This window comes from Cyprinodon variegatus, unplaced genomic scaffold (assembly GCF_000732505.1).
Source record: "Cyprinodon variegatus isolate N-32 unplaced genomic scaffold, C_variegatus-1.0 Scaffold605, whole genome shotgun sequence".
Lineage (NCBI taxonomy): Eukaryota > Metazoa > Chordata > Actinopteri > Cyprinodontiformes > Cyprinodontidae > Cyprinodon > Cyprinodon variegatus.
This window is the reverse complement of record NW_015151058.1, coordinates 442,993-463,241: the sequence shown is the minus strand read 5'-3', so window position 1 is coordinate 463,241 and position 20,249 is coordinate 442,993. Positions and strand designations below refer to the sequence as shown.

The window sequence follows — 20,249 nt, the reverse complement described above, 5'->3', positions numbered from 1 at the left end:
CCCAAGCTAGCGTTTCGACCAAAGACTCACCTCACTGATACATACAATTGAATCTACATTTAGCATTGTAGAGATAGGTGGTGAGGCAAATGCTCTTAATGGTCCATTTTGTTGAAACCACATTTAAAATAAGCACCTTGCTATAGGCATCATGCTCCATGTGTTTTTATGTTTGCTCCCAGACTATGGGTGGAAAGTGAATGTTGCCTGTCCCTGTTTAAATAAATGAAAACACCAACAGCAGTCTATTCGCACCCTGCTAATGATTAGGGGCCCTATAAAATTAAGAACCCAATTTATATTTATTACCATCCCCTATGAACTCTCATTATTTTCCTTAGGATGGTAGAATGTTTTTTTGCAACCTCTTAACTATAAATATCCTATTAACGTTTCAGGTTTTAATAGTTGTTAATGTCTGCTACCAAATTGATGTATCTTGTAAAAGGTAAAGTATATTGAAAATGATTCTTGCTTGGATACCAGTGTAATGGATACCTGGTTGCTCTTAGCACCCTCACACTGCTAATATATAGCAATACCTCTATCAGAACTAATATTTATGCAAAATCTTTGCACCCTGATAACTTTCTGTTACCTTTTTCAGGTCAGTCTGGGAGAGGGATTGGAACAATTAGGAGTCTTTCTTTTGAGGAATCAACTTATGTAACCTTAAAAAGGAAAATTATTTTCAATTCATAAACAGGATGAAATTTTTTAAGACATCCTTTTAACATTTGATTGTTGTATTTTTGCCCAACAGATCAACATTGCTACCACACATCAAGGAGCATCTTAGGTCGAATTAAACCCCTGGTATGGTATTCCTGTGTGGAGTTTTGAGGCTTGTGATTTCCACTGGGTGCTCTGATTTCATCCTATATAAGATGTATAAGAAATTTAAAATTTTCCTCAGTTTCTAAATACATCCATACTGTGTTTAAGTCTATCTATCCATCTTCTCCCACTTATTCTGTCACAGACAGCCACCTCAAATAAGAAGCAAACCATATGACAGAGAAGAAAGATGCTACCTGCTATATACATAAAGCTGAGTCAGAGTTTGAGGTCACGCAGGTTGAGAGAAAACTAATGATTTGCAGCTGCAGATTTATGAAGTGATGTTCAGCTGGGAAATTTGCCCAGAGAGCACTTTCAGGATGATGGTACTCAAATCTACTGTAAACCCCATGTACAATATCCTGATGGTTCAGTCACTAAGGTTTTATGGAGTCCTCACAGAAATTATAGGTCCATGTTGACACAGAAGACACTTGAGTTTAGTAGCAAACTGAAGGTTGTCAAGGAGGGAGGCTGCGAGACAGATGCTGGAGGACAAAGCCAAGAGATTCAAGGACGTAAGTGAGGCTCAGGTTAAGAGCCTACTTTTTTCTAACACTGCATGTTTCATATGAAACATTTTTATCTTTGTTTTGAGATCTAAAAAAAAAAAAAAGATTGATCATCTGTAAATTGTAATGCAGTTTGAAACATATTTCATTTTTAGCTAAGAAAGAGAACAACTGCTTCTATTTTTCATACAGTGCTATCTGATGGGATGTCTTGTGGTGCATTGTTATCTCATCACCTTATGACCTGTAACATTCATGCTGAGGTTACAGATAGCAGAGTTATATAAACTTAGAAATATGACGTGTTTGTCATCTTACTTTGACCAACACATTGGAAAAGGAGTGCATGTTTTCAAACATTTCTTGACATTTATGTTAATTTCGTTATCCTGTACAAAGTTAGAAAAACTAGACTACTTTTACATGACGTTACAAAATGGTTTCTGTGTGCTTTCACTTAAATTGTATTTAGATTTGTACTTTGATTACATTTTTAATGATATTTGTAACTTGCTGAAGACTTATAATCAATTCTAAGAAAACAATGCTGTGTTGTTTATCTATCATAGTTGACATATACAGCTGTCTGGTGCAGCAGTGGCTCAGTGCAAAAACCTCTGCTCCCTTAATCTCTTGGGGTGTTACTTTTTGGCACACAGATGAAAAGTCGTACATTGGTGGATTTTGAGAACAAGCTTTGCTTAAACCCCAAAAAAGACTGAGACACAGACACAGTTCAAACAAGGAACCCCCTAACCTCAAAGTAGTACAAGGTAAAAGAGAAGAGAAGCACTTTATTATGCGGACTCAGTAGTATTAACTCTTAAAAAAGGTTTATAGTATGTTAATGGTGAATCTGCAGCCATGTAAAGGTTTGTCTTAAATATATTCGTTCAGATTGGCCCAAAGATTTTGAGTCTACTGAAAATTTTAATTGCATGGTTACAAGGACACACTTAATCTTTGAAGAAGTTTTTGGCAAAATACCATACCTAATTGAAGGCTGTGTTTTTCTGTAAAATAAAGAGGGTGCCCTTCCTTTTAACAAGAGGTTACCCCACATATAAAGGATGGAAACTTGTGTGATGACAACTGAATCTAATTTCTCTAAATAATTGATTATTCAATAAATAGTCCATTCTAATGCTGTTGGATTGATAAAATGATAAAAGCTGCACTGTGCTTCTAAATACTTTCCTCTGAAATAACAGAATTAGAAATGAATGATGCTGGCAGGCCATTTTATAGTGGCGCTAAAACAAACTAATGAAGATTTGGAGATTAAGTTCTTTTTTATTTATGTAATTTTTTTTAAAGTAATTTATAATTTATGTCTATCATCCTGAATATAGATTTAATGAAGGGATTTTTTTACTCATTTCATTCACCTGTCTAGCTCCACCAAGTTCTTATTACCTTTCATCTCATCCACCTGCTTCAGCCTCTTTTTAACCAGCCTTCTACCAGTCATCAGTGCCAGATTATTCCAGCCTTTGGTGAGAGTTCTCTAGCATACCTGAGTGTTTCTGACTGCCTGATCCTGACCCAATCCACCTCTGGACCTCTGAGCCTACCTGTTCCCGCTCTGATCTGTTTGCCTGACCTGTCCTCGGACTTCTGCTGGATTCTGCCTGTGTACCGAACCTGGAACTGATTCCTGACATCGTCCTGGATTCTCCTTTGCTACCTCTTCGGATCTCTGATCACCAGGTTCTGACTCCTGGCAGGTCCTCGACACCACTTTGGTTTCACCTTCTGGATTATCCTGCCATCCTTCATGTGCTTGGTTTTGTCTAATGCCTGTTCTCCAATCTCCGGAACATCAGTCTGGAACTCTCTGGGCGGTGCCCACCTGTCTTTTTGGCAGCTCATCCTCTGTGCACGGACTGAACTTTAAGACCAGAGGTGCCTGCTAAGATGCTGTTCTCTAAAATTCCATCTTAAATAAACATTTTGTGAAACCTCTCTCTCCGTCTTGAAAATAAGGTCCTCGTGTTTTGGACCTGACGAATGTAGGGTGAGTCTGGGGACACTCACACCTGATATTAAACATATTTTGTTTCTGAAGAGAATTTTGCATATTCTTTATACACGAGCATGCCCGTGCATACATACCAGATAAACTCGATAATACTAAGCTGCAGCTACAAATATATATCACCATAGGTTCTGACTCTGACACATGGATATCTATGAAATACTATCTTTAAGCTTTTTTTGATTACTTTAGTTGTCTCTTGTCTTCTTTTTGCTGTAATGCTCTCTGTATTGTGTTCCTCTCATCTCCTACAGGTGTGGACGCAGACTTGTAGGAGTTACTGTTTATATTCCTTATTGTCTAATTTTTATGTTTTATTTTCTCTCTTTTCAGGCACTCTATCCTGTCTCTATCTCTCTCTCTATCGTTAGTTCTTATCCCCTCTTTCTTTCTTACCTTCCTTTCTGTCTTTGTGTCCATTGTATATGATTTTACCCCTAAATCATTTTCAATTTCATACTTCATATTTCAGCTTCATATAACAAGTACCAAGTGGAACCTTACGGCCACAGTGTTCATGTAGCTCTGGGACTTTGATTCCCAGAGCTATATTGGCAAAACAGGACACAAATAAATAAGTAGTCATTTTAGTAAAATAATCCTTGCCTTTATTGGGCAATAAGACAGGGGTGTCTAGTTTTTCAATAAGTGGTAAGTATAGTCATAAAAAATATATAACATCCTATACCATGTGCTTATATTATTCACAAATGTTTTGATATCTGTAAAATGACTGCCATTTGTGCATTTAAGAATAACTCAAATATTGAAAAAAAATGTCAGATCCACCACAGAGTATTTGACACACTTTAATTCATAATATGTTTAAGTAAAAAAAAAAAGTAAAAGATTAGATAGACTCCTGATAGAAAATTAACATCTTTTATATTTGAATCCAAATAAAACTATAAGCAAACATTTAATAACTCCTGTTTTGTTTTGTTTGTTTGTTTTTATTAAGGTGAATATCAAAAAAGTGAGATCCTGAAAAATATTAGCTTTCTGTTAATCTTTATTACCAGTCATTAAAATAAACTCAACTTACTTTCTTAATGTGCACTCTACAGTAGGCCTACTACTAAGATTAAAAAATGCATTTATGTTACTTTTAAATGATAAACAGTTGTTTTAAATAGTGTTACACATTAAACTACAATAATAAGTGTTATTTTACTTTTTTTATATAGAGTGGCATAATTATAAGGCGAAACTAGTAGTCAAAGTTCTATTCTAATCCGAATCAACTTCCGCCAGAGACGAGTCTGAACAGAAAACCACTGTCTTTCATCATCAGCCGTGATCGTATAGTGGTTAGTACTCTGCGTTGTGGCCGCAGCAACCCCGGTTCGAATCCGGGTCACGGCAAGTGTTGACTGCGTGAATTTTGGAGGTTTGTACCGCTTAACTACTAACATGCATTATCTTTATCTACCATATGTCGGAAATAACTACTGTGTGTAGAAAAACTTTATAAATTTTCAAAGAAGCAATATATGATCTGCGGTTATGTTATTTATCTGGCGAATGTTTTGATACATGTTTCTTAAATGACACAAAATAACTTAAAAATATGAACCAAAACACACATACCGGTATTTTATTTAAAAAAAAAACTTGGAACCAAAGAAAAAATATAATCAAAGCTGAAATGCTCAAGCTTCAACATCTATGATTCAAACTGAATATCCAGTGTTAGTAATGACCTGAAGGGGGTGCTAAAAACTCATTTTTTTCTGTTTTTCTTTTACTGTAAATCAATAGTGTAAGGCGGCCCTCTCATTATTATCTGGTTGGCCCCCTACGCAATTGTAAACTAGGATGTTTCTTGCAGATATAATGGTGCGAAAAACTCCTCTTTAATTCACCTGATACAACAATAATTGACCGGGACTTATTTATACCCCAACACATGCCAGATTTCAACATGATGGTAAGTCATTTAAACACAACACCAATAGCACAGCAGACAGTGGTACTTTTAATTACTATGTTAATAACTGTGTATAGTTTATCAGACGGTTGGTAAAAAACACACTCATATAATATGTTTCAAACCGCAATAAAGATCTTAAAAAAATATATATGTTTGAATATTTTTTTTTTTTTTTACAATACCACTTGGAATTATGGGTAATCCAGAGTGTAGATGGGGGTGTTGTACTTCATATGGGGCCCACCCAGATAATCTTGCTTACGGGCCTATTGTTGTGTCATTACGCCATTGCTGCAAATTCAGTTCATTTGACTCTATGCAAGCTGTCAGGCCAGAAGACACATAAGGGAAACCCTTTTTGTAGAGGTTATGGTCATGGAAACAGGGCACAGACTCTGTAAACAAAACAGTTTGGACTTTAACTTTTGAGTAAGCGATAGAAAGGTATTGCTTCTCAGTCTGATTTTTCAGATGATCAATTATAAGTCACAGTGATACTGTGCAAGAAATCATGCATGTCTGTACAAATTCAACCTTGTCATCCTCTTTGTTTTTAAGAATGTAAATTTTCATATTTAGCTTCTATAATGTCTTCCTATGTCTTAAACTTCAACAAAATTATTGTCTGTAGACAGCATAAAAAATACCATTTATATGTAAATAGAGAAATAAATAGATTAAACTGTTAATTCAAAAAGGATGAAGTAAAAACACATTAGATGATCTCTTTAATAAATAAAAATATAAAGACTTTATCGCATTTTTTTTTCCTATTTTAGTATTTTATTTGTCCCAAATAAAGTAAGTAAACATACTTTGCGACACGTCACAGCTGCCTCTAAACCCCCCTACTTTTACGTGAAGTCTCGCGATATTATCTCTCAAATCTCGCCTAAGCCAACCAACCAGGAAGCGAATGGCGGAAATGTAGATCTACCTCACGCTTTTAGTCAGGATTTTTGGCGTATTTTGTGTCTTGGAAGGAGCGAACCCTGAAGCAGGCAGCAGATGTGTTCAGTTAGCAGCAGAAGGAGGCTCCAGTGACACAATGCGGCCGCTGTGATCCGCACCGTGAATGGACAGATGGACAGCCAGTGATCCAGCTGAGACTGAGAGCGTCCTCTCGTTAACTATAACACTGGTAATATTAAACACTACCTTTCATTTTGATCTCCACTTTGCGGATAAAATCCTACTTTTATTACTTCTCTTTGTATGGTCGTTCTAAAATGTGAACTTCTGTATTTTTATAGAATAAAAACGTTTTATATCAGAACATATGGACATCTCCCAATCAAATATTTTGAAAAATGTGTCTGATTTGGTTTAATTTAAGGCGTTTAAATGCTGCTGTCTGTAAATTTAACAGCTTCACCAGTAAATCACCAAACTGGAAAAGCAAGTTGTGCCAAAAAGTCCTCAGCACTCAGATTTACTTTCACATAATAAGGAGAAAGAATCTTTCTTTTTTTAAAATAATCAACTTATAGACACATGTTAGTAAATTAGAATATATAATTAAAAAGTTGTTGTTGTTTTCTTTAATTAAACTGCAGAAGTAAAACTTATTGATTTATTTCAGGCATTTTTTCTTGTAACTGCTATAATTTATAAATCAATTAGCATTGACATCAAATGGCATCCAACTAATTAACACCATTTCATTTTTTATAAAGAAATGTCAGCTCATTTAAAAGTTTCTCCATGTACTATATAACATGTGGTACATGGCACACTGATACCACCACTGCTAAAGCAGGGTTGTTCCTTTTTGCAGCTAAAACATCGAGATTTTTTTAATTAAAGATCCCTTTTTATAACTCTTTTGTACTATTCTAGTTTTTTAATGAAACATACATTTGGATTTCCATTTCTAGTACATGATAGTCACCAGCTGACAAAATACAGTCTTTTTAATTTATTATAAATCTATTATGATATAAAACTCTTCACTACTGCTTCATTAGGCACCTTTAGAGCCACATAGTTCAGGATGGCATACATTCAGCAAATTGTCCGACACATTGCTCTGAGGTCTTTAAACCAATGATCTGTATTTCCAGTTCCACCGCATCATAAACATGCTCTGTTTGATTAAGATCTACTGACTGTGAAGGGCAGTGATAAATAAGTGAATAATGTTCAGTTTGTATTAAGCCACCCAACATTTCCTAGTAATATGTCTCCCTAACCATTACACTACCACCCCCAGCCTGAACCATTGGTCTACCGTCTGAATGTTGCAGGTGAAACTGAAACTCATCGTCCAGGCATCCGTTTCTAATCTAATGTTCTCAGGTTTCTTTTTTTGAGCTGGTAGTAAGAGGACCCAGTGTGGTCCTTTTTCACCTCGTTAATCTTTTTAAGGGTTTAAAATGTATTCAGAGATGATTTCATACATACCTTGGCTGAAACAAGTGATTATTTGAAGCATTATTGTCCTATCAAATCAGCTCATTGTTCTCTAAAATCTGGAAAAAAAAAACAGTGTTGTTGAAGGTCATTGGATATTTACTCTATAAACCCTTAAGTTGGTTGTGTGTAAAAATCCTAGCAGATCAGCTGTCTCTGAAAAAATCCGCCATTAGAAATCTCTTACATTTTTGTTCTTGAAGGTCATATCAATTGGAAAGCAAGTTTATTAGTTTCTCTTTTTGATCAGAATTACTAAAACATTAACATTTTGATTGTAAAATCTACTTGAAAGTAAAATCCTCCTCCTGAATCTTTTTTTTTCTGCTCATCTGCAGACGTATGGGCCTGCTGCTCAGCTAGCTGAGGAAGACGGCCATCATGTTTCTAAAAACCTCCTTCACCACTCTGATTGTGGGGGTGTTTGTGGTGTATGTGCTGCACACATGCTGGGTGATGTATGGGATAGTGTACACCAAACCCTGTGACAGCCCCAAAGGAGACAACTGCATCACACCATTCCTGGCAGGCAACCCCAAACTGCAGGTCAGCCACGGTTTATGGACGCTTTGATTTAAACATTAATAGTTTTTAATTGATCTGTAACATTTCTTTCTGCTTGTTAGTTGAGTATCTACGCTTCGGTGAAGCCAAGCGCAGAAGGCGGCCATACTCTGATTCACAGAGAGGAGAACTTTGATGTCAACAGCAAGTTTGAGAGGTTAGCAAAACATGCATTGATCTCAAGAAGCATCTATCCATTTTTTTCTAGTTTGGTTAAAAACGTATGCATTATTTTTTTGTTTGTTTCCCTGTAGAATTGTCAACGTTTCACTCCCGAAGAAAACGCGTAACAATGGAACTTTATATGGATTAATATTCGTCCATCAGGCTGGCCTCAATCCATGGCAGGACCCACGACAGGTCCACTTAGTGGCTCAGCTCACCACCTACATGGTCCCAAAGCCTCCAGAGATCTCTCTGATCTCTGGAGAAGATCAAACGCTGGTACATCGCTTTCTGCTCCTCGCTCCTCTTCTGGAGGAACTGCTACTTCTCTGCTTTACTCATTTTAACTTTATAATCTTAAACCTTGCATTGTTTTGGACTTGAACTGACTGTTTCTTTGTTTTTCGAACCATATTGTCATATTATGAACACAAACTCACAGTAAGGGATATCTGCATTCAGTAATGTCAAGATTAACTTTTTCAACAAGTTTTCTCCCTTTCAAAACTTTTACAAGAAAACTTTAAGATTTTGTTTCTACAGGCATTAAGTTTGTTAACATTCTTTCTCCAACAGGATGAAAAACAGGAGGAGCAGAAGAAGACGAAACGTGACGGTAAACCTGCAGCAGGAACTGGAGCTAAAGGTGGAACCAGCGCTTCCTCAGACCATCCAGTTTCTCACTGGCGCTCCCGTCTAACTCTCAACATCGTCGGCGACCACTTCCTGTTCGACAGAGAATACCTGCCAAGCGACGTTCACAGATACCTCAGAGTGTAAGAGAGACAATGATCCCACACAATGCAGGGGCAGCTAAATATAGACTTACCATTCTACAAGGGCTTCCAGTTGGTAGTTTTAAACTTTGTTGCAAAACAACTTGCAGAGAAGAAACCAAATATGTTCACACTTTTTTTGACCATATATAAGAACATTTTGATTGTTTTAAACATTATTTAATTGTTTTTAGCTCAATGAAAAACAGAATCTTATTACTTACATATGTAGAAAAAAAAAGTCAATAAAAAAAACCCTTTGCAGCACATCCTCTGGCTTTTAAAACAGCTTGAAATGTCCTATTTATAAAACTTAATGATTCTACATCAACCCTGAACAGCAAGTCTTTAATGCTGAAGCTAACTCTATGTTTTCACAACTGGGTTGAGAATTTGATTCTTTAAAGAACATAGAGAATAATGAACTTTGTGGAAAGATGAACGTCACAAAGAATGACTTTAATATAAAATAAAACACTCACTTTGATTTATGTGTCAAGAATGTCAATGAAATTTGTGTATTTAGTATTAAGATAACCGTTTTTCCTGTTGGTTAGGTTGGTGAGCTCTTAAATCACCACGATTTAAGATAGAAAATAAAGTAATTAAATGGATAAAGATTTGATCGAGACAGGAAGTGAATCCATGCTTGATGTTTTAGTTTTCAAAGTAAAATGATCTTTTGGACAGCCTCTAATGTTTCATATTTTGTTAGGGGGTTGTAAAAATGTACGGCTCAATCTATCAATGGTTTGTTTTTGCTTTAGATTCCAGAACGGGAAGAAGATGGTTTATCTACCTCTGCTGTTTGTTGACGAGCTAAGCAACAGGGTCAAGGACCTGGTGGTGAGTTTTTACCTTTTATAAACATATTGCAATACGCTGCTTTATAGAGGGAAGAGTAAAATCACACTTGTGATTCTGTTAGGCTTTTTCTTCCTGAATCTTTCATGTTTAAATTATGAATTCTAATTATTTTTCACATAGAAAATGTTTCCGTTTTGAAATTAGAGGCGTGTATTTTCTGATTTTTTTTTTTTTTCATGTTTTAAAATGTAGGAGATCAACAGCACCTCCACAGAGCTCCCTCTGACTGTCTCCTATGACTCCATTTCTCTGGGCCGCCTGCGGTTCTGGATCCACATGCAGGATGCTGTTTACTCTCTGCAGCAGTTTGGTATGCTGATCTTTCTTTGACTCGCTCACACAGACACATGTCCAGTACATACAGCTAACATTTATTTATTTATTTATTTATTTTTTTTTTTTTTAAGGTTTCACAGAAAAAGATGCTGATGAGATCAAAGGGATCTTTGTGGATACCAACCTGTACTTCCTGGCTCTGACCTTCTTTGTCGCAGCCTTCCATGTGAGTCATAAGAACACAAGGATTTCCAGGACATATTAAATATGCTGTAATGTTTTTTTTTAGGTCCCCTTCACTTAAATACCTCTATAGCTCAGTGCTACCAACAAACTTACCGATTTAATCTCACTATAAATCCAGTTATTCTCAGAGGTTGATTGGAGAACATCAGGATAGGAACGGCACACACTGAGAAAAATACTTTCAAACATTTGACCGTCTCACAGAGCCCTTTATCCATCAGCTGAGAAGCTATAATGTTTTCTCAGGAAATACATTATTAACCTTTTAACACATTATATTTAAGTACACTTAAGAAGGGAAAAATGTAATTCAGGTCTTTTTTTTCCAAAATAAAATTGAGGGTGACCTGGATGTATATCTGGTTGCGCAAATGAGCTGATGGTACGGATTGTGCTTTCGGTTCCGTTCAGGTATTAACAAGGCCTGCTGACAACCATGGCTGGGACCAGGAAAAGACTATTTCAGCACAGAAAACCTCCAAATAAAAAAAATAAAAAACAGCACAGTAGTTTATTGTTTAATTTATATCAATAGAGCCGCAGAACCAAGGAGCCACTTATAGCTCTGCACTGAACGAAGTGAAATGTCCACGTCATTTAGTTTAATTAAAAATTTCGGCTGTTACAACTGAATATTTGGTTTGAAAATCTTCATTTAGTACCTACAGTGTAAAAAGAAAAAAAATGGCCAATTTAGAAATAAAGGAACGGAAATAATTAGGTACTAAAAGAGATCTACTAAAAGAAAGAATAAAGATGTTCTCTGGAATATTACATTGTGCATATGTACATTCATAATTCAGGGATATTATATATATATTTTTTACTTTTTCTTAAAATTAAAGTTACCTGTTTTAATCGAATCATAATTACAAAGTAAATAAAACTGACAAATCAGTTGTAAAATTTTTTTTTGGTTCAAAATAACATTAAGGAGATGAAAACCGATCCTATCTAAATAGGACTAAAGCTCTCACCTTAATTATCTGGAATATGATCTTAAATGCCTAAAATATGATTACGGTTCTATCAGTCACTATGTCTGTTCCTCTGCATTTCATCATTAGATTATTTTTATTAGTATTGTCTCTTCAGGACAGGGGTCATAATAGGGGTCAGGGCCAGTTCTACAGGGGAACTGGCCCCCGTTGGCCCCTGTCTAGAACCACCCATGATAAGATGAGAGGTAGGGCTAAAAAAATGGGAATAATTTACATAGAGGCGTGTTCACGGTCTAGTCAAAGTCCAGTCCTAGTTAAGAATGTGTAGCAAGGCTTGATTTTCATAGTTTACTCTCCAAACTGATAGTCTTAAAACAGTCTGCAAAAGTCTCCATGAATTAAAATCTGTAAAAATAATGAGAAAACAAAAGCTGATCCTTTCCTTTCTCTTCAGCTATGGATTCAGTGTTGGTTTATTCTGTGACGTAAAGTCCTATACTTTAAACTTTTGTTTTTTAATGGTTCAATACCTCCTGACATAAATACTCCCAGAAAAAAATGCCTCTTTCTTTTGTTTTTTGTTTTTATACGCTGTGACTCAAATGTCTGCTTTTCATCTCGTTTGTGACTCTCCTTCAGCTCCTCTTCGACTTCCTCGCCTTTAAGAATGACATCAGCTTTTGGAAGCAGAAGAAAAGCATGGTGGGAATGTCCAGCAAAGCAGGTAGGGGGACTTTAAAGGACATATTTTTACCCTCATTAGTACACCAACAGAAACCACAACACAAAGAACAGCTGGAACATCTTGTTAGAACCCAAGTCCACTATGTACTACAGGATGTGGCTGTCACTTTGTGATCAACCTGTTTAAAAAAAAAAAAATTGGTAAAACAAGCGAATATCCCTGAAAGGCATCATCTGTGCATATGTGGATTCTCTGCACTGATGAGCAGCCATATGTAGCATTCTGCAACAGTCTGCTCACATTAATAATTTTAAAATGAAGCTGTTATGCTGCTGCTGAGCCAACACATTTTCTCTGGAAACGATGGAAAATCACTACCTGCATGTAAATTACTTCATTAGATTCTCATGGACACACAGAACCTAACTTAGCTACTAGATATAGAGGAAAAAAAACATAAAAAGTGTCTATTAGTCTTGTGGAAATGTTAAGTCTGATGGATTATTTAATGCCCTTTATTTCAGTGCTGTGGAGATGTTTCAGCACCATAGTGATTTTCCTCTATTTGTTCGACGAGCAAACGAGTCTTCTGGTACTCATACCTGCTGGGATCGGCTCTATAATCGAAGTAAGGACTCTTCTACATCCACAGACATCACTACCAACATTATTACCTACTGGAACTTTCAATTTTAATTAAAAGCCTAAATTAACACGATCACAGCTTCGAAATGTTCAAGTTGTTATATGTTCTTCTGCTACATTGTTTTTTTTTTTATTCTGCAGGTTTGGAAGGTGAAGAAAGCCTTTAAAATCCAGGTTGTGTGGAAAGGAGGCAAACCAACATTTGTGGTAGGTTTTAAAAAAAGAAAAACACAAAAACATGACAGATACTGAAGAAAACCACAAATGTGTTTTCTGCAGTTGATGTTGAATGAAGCTTTCAGCTGACATTGTGTCAGACTGCAACTCAAAAGCTGACAAATCTGTAGGTGTAAATCTGGGGGAAACTGCTCTATCAAATGCATCATTATTGGAAATTATTGAAAAAAAATTATTTACATCAGTAAATGAATTCAGAAAGTAAACCTTGTTAATCACGTGTGTATTTCTGCATGACTAACATCTTTTTCCTTCCTCTAAACTTTCCATTAACACGCTAAGAGGCAGCACCTAAATTAGCTTATGTAGACATTTGTATTCAGCAGTCTTAACTGTTACTGCAGCTTTATTTATGTTTTTCTGCATAAATAAGGCAAAGCAGGTTTATTTACATCCCACATTTTAGTAGCAGGACAATGCAAAGAAACAAAGAAATAAGCATAATAGGAAAATTCAGTACAGTACATTTCAGTGGCTCAAAGGTAATTATGATTGATTTAAAAAAATAAATAAATAGAATAAGCATAATAAATAAACTTATTTAAAAATGTTAAAAAAAAAACAAATAATCAAATTATCTATAATTTTTTAAAGAAGTTGAACTAAAAAAGTTTAGTTTGTAGAGTCAAAGGCTGCTCTTAAATATTTGTTTTTAATACTAGAAAGAATCCCTTTTTTATTTTTTCAAAGTGAAATAACATTTTGTATTGATCTTATTCGCTGTTAAATTATATATATTTTTCACTTGGAGATTTAACTGCTTTTCCACTTACTATGTTTTGTACAGTGGACACATTTTCAAGAATGTTTCTGCTGGATATATAAAGCAGTGCCTCAAATCTGTGCTTTGATAGCTGAATTTATAAAATAATAACTAAAAACAGGGGATACCCGACACATTAAAGCAAAAAAAAAAAAAGATACATGAATTGAAATGAAAGAATTATAATTTCAAAAAATTCTTTTTTTTTTTTTTTTCAATTTATTTGTAACAAATGCATAAAAAGCAAAATTGTCACCTTTGAAAAACATTGACAAATAACAGTTTTATAGCAGCAAAAATCTGATTCCCAGAGATGTTTTTGGTTAAAATGTGTAGTTAAGTAAATAATGAAACCAGACATAGTAAGACGCTTTCTTTAGACCTGACAGTTTATTTTCTGTTCAACAAAAGCAATTAAATTCAGTTTATTTATATAGAGCCAATTCAAAACACGTAATCTCAAGACACTTTACAATTCAACCTGATCAAACAGTCAAACTTATTAAAAGTTTTCTATCTCAGGAAAACCAGCTGATTGCATCGACTCATTGACTCTGAGGCAATCCCTCACACTAAACATGCTTGTAGCGACAGTGGAGAGGAAAAACTCTCTTAACTGGAAGAAACCTCTAGCAGATCCAGGTTCAGAGTGAGTGGCCATCTGCCGAGGCCGACTGGGGTTCAAGGAGACAGAAGCAGAGATACAGAAAGAAACAGAAATATAAAAAGCAGCTGTCACCAGCTCCATAGACCGCCTCCTCCAGGAAACACACAGCCAGGCAGACGAGCTCTGAGCCAGCTCCCATGTCCGAGGATAAAAAAAAACAGGCCAAGCTCCAACATCTAGCATATTAGATAATTATGAGGAAGTCTGGCTTCTTTATGGTAAAGCAATTTTCTGCTCAACCTTTTTTAAAGGGAGAATAAATCTTTGTGATGTACAAGCCTTTTTAGGCTAATAATATCATGCATATCAGATTTAGATTACTTATTTTATTGATGAAAGAAATATTCATCATATCTTTGCTTACTCTTGTTTTTTTGTTTTCTTGCCTTCTCACAGTTTGGGAAATTAGACGAATCAGAGCGAAGAACAGAAGAATATGATACTCTGGTACGAAGCAATTTTTATAGCAAATTCCAGTCTAATAGTTGAAAAAGTTTAGAGACTGATTAAATCCTTTGCTTTTCTTTAGGCCATGAAGTATCTCTCATACCTCCTTTATCCACTGTGCATCGGAGGGGCAGTGTACGCGCTGGTATTCCTGCGATATAAGAGGTAGAAATGTACAAAAATAAATAAATGTAATGTCTTTACTCTGTGGATGTCATGTGGTGCTGATTGACCTTTCTTAATTACCTGTTCTCCAATAGTTGGTACTCGTGGTTAATAAACAGCTTGGTGAACGGTGAGCTAGCCAAATATTTTTTTTCTCTTATTCATTTGCCACATATAAAATTATTATGATTGAAATTAATCAAAATTTCTGTAACTGTGTAAATTTTTAGGTGTGTATGCCTTTGGTTTCCTCTTCATGCTTCCTCAGCTTTTTGTCAACTACAAGGTTAGTATTTTTAATTTGGGTTCAGGATACCGTTTACAACTCACAGCAAATATTCAGTCATGCAGACCCAGTTTGGTCCCAGTTCAGCTCACATAACTCTAATTCATATATATATTACAGTCCCATCATACAGTATTTATACCCATTCAGTTGCATATAAAAAGGAAGCGGAAACAATAAATAGACACAAGTGGTAAGCAGGGAGTACTTTTAGCATAAAGGGAAAAATTATGGGAACAACAGCTCTATCTAGAGAAGAGATGCAACTAAAGAGTTTTGATTGGAAAGAAAAGCATATATGGAAATGCAACAGTTCCTTCACTGGCTCCTCTGACCAAAGAGAAGCAGAGTTTACACTTAGTTCCTGCCCCCGTAGCTGGATTTAAAAAAGAAACACGGCTAAACACTGTGCCAAAAAGGAAACCCAACAGTGCTTATATACTGCTGGTAATTATGGCAGTGACTGCTACCTCAGGGTTTCCTCATTAAATGTCATTAAATTATTATTTTTTAAATTAAGGCCTTAACTGACATTAAAATTCATTAAATGTGTTTATTGTGGTATTTTAAAAGCTTTCTTTAAAAAAAAAAAATTGTTCCATCAATACAAAAGTTGTATTTCGTCAAACATATTATATCACGAAATATTTGTGTGGAACTGCTTCCGGTTGATCGCAAAGCCATATGTTCAGAAAAAGCTAGAGAATGGGGGGGGGTTATGCCAATTTCAACAAAAGTGGCTGGAAAACGAGGAATTTGGGACATGGCTGCAGCCTGTCGACGAGTACCTATTAGTGGCATTAAAATTCTTTCTAAGGGCATTCAAAAGCATTAAGTTAGAGTTAGTCATTCCTGTATAAACCCTGTACCAGGAAACACAAACCTGCTAGATGTAGAAGCACTGAGCCAGCAGTGCTTTCTAAGGAAAGACTGGCTAAAGGGGCAGCAAATGTTCAGCTGTTTGCTTTGTCTTTTAAGGAGACACAGCTAAACACAAATGCTTCAGCGGGTTTACTTGTGTGAAATAACAATTTACACGTAGCTATAGAAACCAGACGAATAACTGAAGGCCTTGTCAATACAACTCAACCAGAAAGCACTAAATAAAGGCTATCTTGTTTGTTTAACATGAAAAAAAAGAATGGTGGTGGCAGAAAATAGAATGGAATACAATAGAAAATAAATGAAGAAAAGTCCTTAGTTTATACTCCAGCTTTGGCATCAGAACAACATAGAGCATAGGAATATGCTTTACGTTTTTTAGCAATGTTGGTTTTCTGCTCTTATGTTGTGAATTTCATACCAAAATATCTTTTATTTCTTAACAGCTGAAGTCTGTGGCTCACCTGCCTTGGAAGGCCTTCATGTATAAGGTGAGATTGGTTTCTGATGGATACACGAATAATGGGGAGGACATATTAGTTTCCTCCCTCATTCTAAACACATGTATGAGGGGCTGATGGGTAACACTTCATGTATATTTTTATGATTGATACGTTTATCTCATTATATATGATGTATACTATCAAAAAGTACTTGAAATTATTCAGAGATTCACATTTGACTTTGTTTCCAGGCATTCAACACCTTCATTGATGATGTGTTCGCCTTCATCATCACCATGCCAACCTCCCACAGACTGGCATGTTTCAGGGACGATGTGGTTTTCCTAATTTATCTATATCAGAGATGGTAAACGCACACAACCTCTGCATGTATTCCTAATCTGCCAACAACCCCTACAAATATCCTATTATTCTGTTTCCTCAGGCTCTACCCAGTGGACAGAACAAGAGTAAATGAATATGGTATTTCATATGATGAGAAGCCCAAAGAAAAGACTCACAAGGACTAGAGGGAACATGGGTGTTTTTTTGCAGACTTCGACGAGCTGCTACCTTCGGATGTCATCTTTTCTTCACTCATAACCACAGAAATGTTGGCAACATTTGAAGGTTTAATTGCTTGCACATCATTCCTCACTAACTGCTAAAAAACTTGAACATCGGTAGAGAGCCAATATGTAGCCAGTATTTGTCCACTCTGGGCTACTGTAGGAACCATGCCAGGGCATCTTGATGGATTTGGTGGAAGGGAAAACTTGTTAACAGAAACGTTAAAGGCTGAAACTTTCACATTTTACTCTGATTAAAATATCGATTAGTTTCATTACAGTTGATCAAAGAAATGACAGAAACGTACTCGTACTAACGTCCAATGAGCTGAGTCTAATGCATCACTTTGTTGCCAACGAACCAGAATTTTCGTTAAAATTCTGGTTCTAGCAGTTTTCGTTCTAGTGTGAAATGGCATAAAAATCAACAAGCTAAATCTGAAAAGCTAGCATCAAAACGTATGCAAAAAAAAAAAAGTGTAGACTGGAGAACTGACTGCATCTAATCAAACACTGTGATATAATCCACTACACTAACGGCTGTGAGGGCTTTACTATCATATCGCTATACCAGCTTACATTCCACTGCAAAGGTTGTTTAGCTTAAAGTTTCAGGTGGATTTTTCTAATTTAAATTTCTGTTAACTAATCCTAGGAACATGTTTCAGGCCACTTTGAAAGATTACCTCATATGATGCATCCAATGGGAGCAGTTTTTTTTTTAAGCCAATCTTTTGATTCATATCTTCCATCAGGAAGAACCAACTGCTCTATACTTATAGTTAAAAACATGCAATAACATTTTTACAGAAAACATAAAATAGAGGGTAAGATTCAGTGGTTTAGTGTTTCAGTAAGAAAGTTTCATTTTTGCATTCGAGACAAATGCAAAAAGAAACTTTGTTTTTTAAATGTGTCTTTTATTGCATAATTAGAATATTCATTATAAAAACTTGAATCAAGAATAATATCGATTTTAAATGAACAAGCATTGAATTGGAAAAAAGTACATAATAGTTATATTTGTGAAAAAGTTTCTTCCTGTTGGCTTCTGTAAAAGCTGATGTGGAGATAAAGTTCTGATGCAGATACGGAAAATGTAGGATTTTATGTAGGAGAGTTTCTGGATGTTGAAGGAATGATTCGGTGTTGGATTAAGATGGGATTCTGGTAAAAACTGAGACCTTTCCTGGTGTCCTCTTTTAAGTCAACAACAAATCGAACTTCTAAGTTTAAAAAAAACAACAAGTAGAATCTCAAAAGTCTTATAGTGGTTTTTGCAGATTGTATTTTATGAAACTTGTAAACCTTTGTTAGATGTCTGTTATTTAAGCCTTTTTATGTATTTTACAATTGGAGGCAGTTTTCCATCATTAGACTTCCTGTGTGAATCGATAAATGCAAAGGACTTTAAATTCATATTGACTATCTAATATAAAAGTAATGCAGATTTCTCTTAGTTACTTTGATGTATGCATTTCACATGGGAAGTTTCCTGGAGGGACAACGCCTCCAACCTCTTTTCTGGATTAGACCAGGGAAACAAGGCAGTTTACAGGCTTATAAAATGGCATTCACTTAAACTACTGTAATATTTTTAGACTGATGCTGGTTTCTGATATAAGAGGTTTTCTAAGACTTGTCCAGTCTGAATCCCCACCAGCTTCTGTCTCTGAGGCCAACTAATTTACATGTTCAACAAGTAATGCCACCAAGGTAGTTATCTACTGCAGGTTAGATAATAACTGCTTATCTTTTAACAGAATTCCATTTTACAATACTGAACTGTTCCTTTAATGTTGGCAGGTTCAATGTGTGAAGATGAGTTTGTTTTTCTGTCCATTGGCTATGTTATGGTTTATTTTTGCTAAATATATATAAGGGTACACTGACGTTCATAAACCTTCTCATTTTTTTTTTTCTGTACATGTCAGGGCCAAGACATTTTTGTGCCAAATGCACGAGTGATTTTTACTAATTATCTGTAAGCTTTGAATGTGTGACATAAATGACCCATCCAATGTTTTTAATAGACACTGATGTTTTAGAGGGGAGAATATTGGTTGGAAAGTATTATAACACCTGGACCTAAAAAAAAAAAAATATCACATTTTTACTCATTTACTCCTGCTTATTGTAAATGTTCCTTTACAGTATACAGACTCTATTAGGAATCAATTTATCCATTGTTCAGATATCAAGATTCTTACAGCAAGAAGGTAAAAAGAATTGTTCTAAGCTAATTGAGGCCAGAAAAGATTTTCTGGAATTTTGCATTGAAATTGTTTGACATTATTGCAATGTTTTTGTTTTTCATTGAAATGTAATAAAAATGATGAATGATAAAATAATTTTCCTACTGATTTGGTGATTCCTCCATACTGTTGATTGGTTGACCTACCAGCCTTTGACGGCCAAATCAGTGAGATATGATGAGCTTTTTATTAATGCTAAGAGCTACAATTATAATGGAATATTCTTATTTAACCTGCGCAAACATTTTTTACTTGTACTCGTCTTCCGCATCATCCTCGGACATCTCTTTCAGCTCTGCTGTAGGAAGCCTGAGAAGCTCCCAGGCATGCTGAAAGACAGGTCCTGGGTCGTCCGGTGGGACGTGCCTGGAGCAACTCTCGAGGGGGAATCTGACAAAGATGTCCGAGGCACCCCACCTGACTCCTCTCGATGTGGAGGAGAAGCAATTCAACTCCAAGCTTCTGCTGAAAGAGGAAGCTCCTGACCCTCTTACCTTTCTAAGGGAGTGGTCAACCACACTCATTTCAGCTGATTGTATCCAGCATGTCGTTCTTCCTGTCATGATCCAGATTTCATGACCAAAGGTGAGGGCAGGAACTTAGACCGACCAATAAATCAAGAAGTTTGCCTTTTT

The 20,249-nt window shown here is 35.8% G+C and overlaps 1 protein-coding gene and 1 non-coding gene across 2 annotated transcripts; both read left to right on the top strand.

The window, feature by feature from the left end:
- Positions 1 to 4,683: 4,683 nt before the first annotated feature.
- trnah-gug lies at positions 4,684 to 4,755 on the top strand. Its single transcript has one exon. It is a non-coding gene; the product is annotated as a tRNA-His (tRNA).
- A 1,470-nt stretch (positions 4,756 to 6,225) lies between these two features.
- On the top strand, positions 6,226 to 18,601 carry clptm1l (CLPTM1-like). Its single transcript, XM_015392772.1, has 18 exons — positions 6,226 to 6,464; positions 8,074 to 8,281; positions 8,362 to 8,456; positions 8,554 to 8,743; positions 9,041 to 9,240; positions 10,008 to 10,086; positions 10,300 to 10,417; positions 10,515 to 10,609; positions 12,210 to 12,294; positions 12,780 to 12,883; positions 13,042 to 13,107; positions 14,964 to 15,014; positions 15,097 to 15,179; positions 15,275 to 15,309; positions 15,410 to 15,465; positions 16,794 to 16,838; positions 17,042 to 17,157; positions 17,236 to 18,601. The coding sequence occupies exons 2-18, from the start codon at positions 8,117 to 8,119 to the stop codon at positions 17,318 to 17,320; spliced, it is 1,668 nt and encodes a 555-aa protein (XP_015248258.1). The 5' UTR covers positions 6,226 to 6,464; positions 8,074 to 8,116; the 3' UTR covers positions 17,321 to 18,601.
- The last annotated feature ends 1,648 nt before the right edge of the window (positions 18,602 to 20,249 follow it).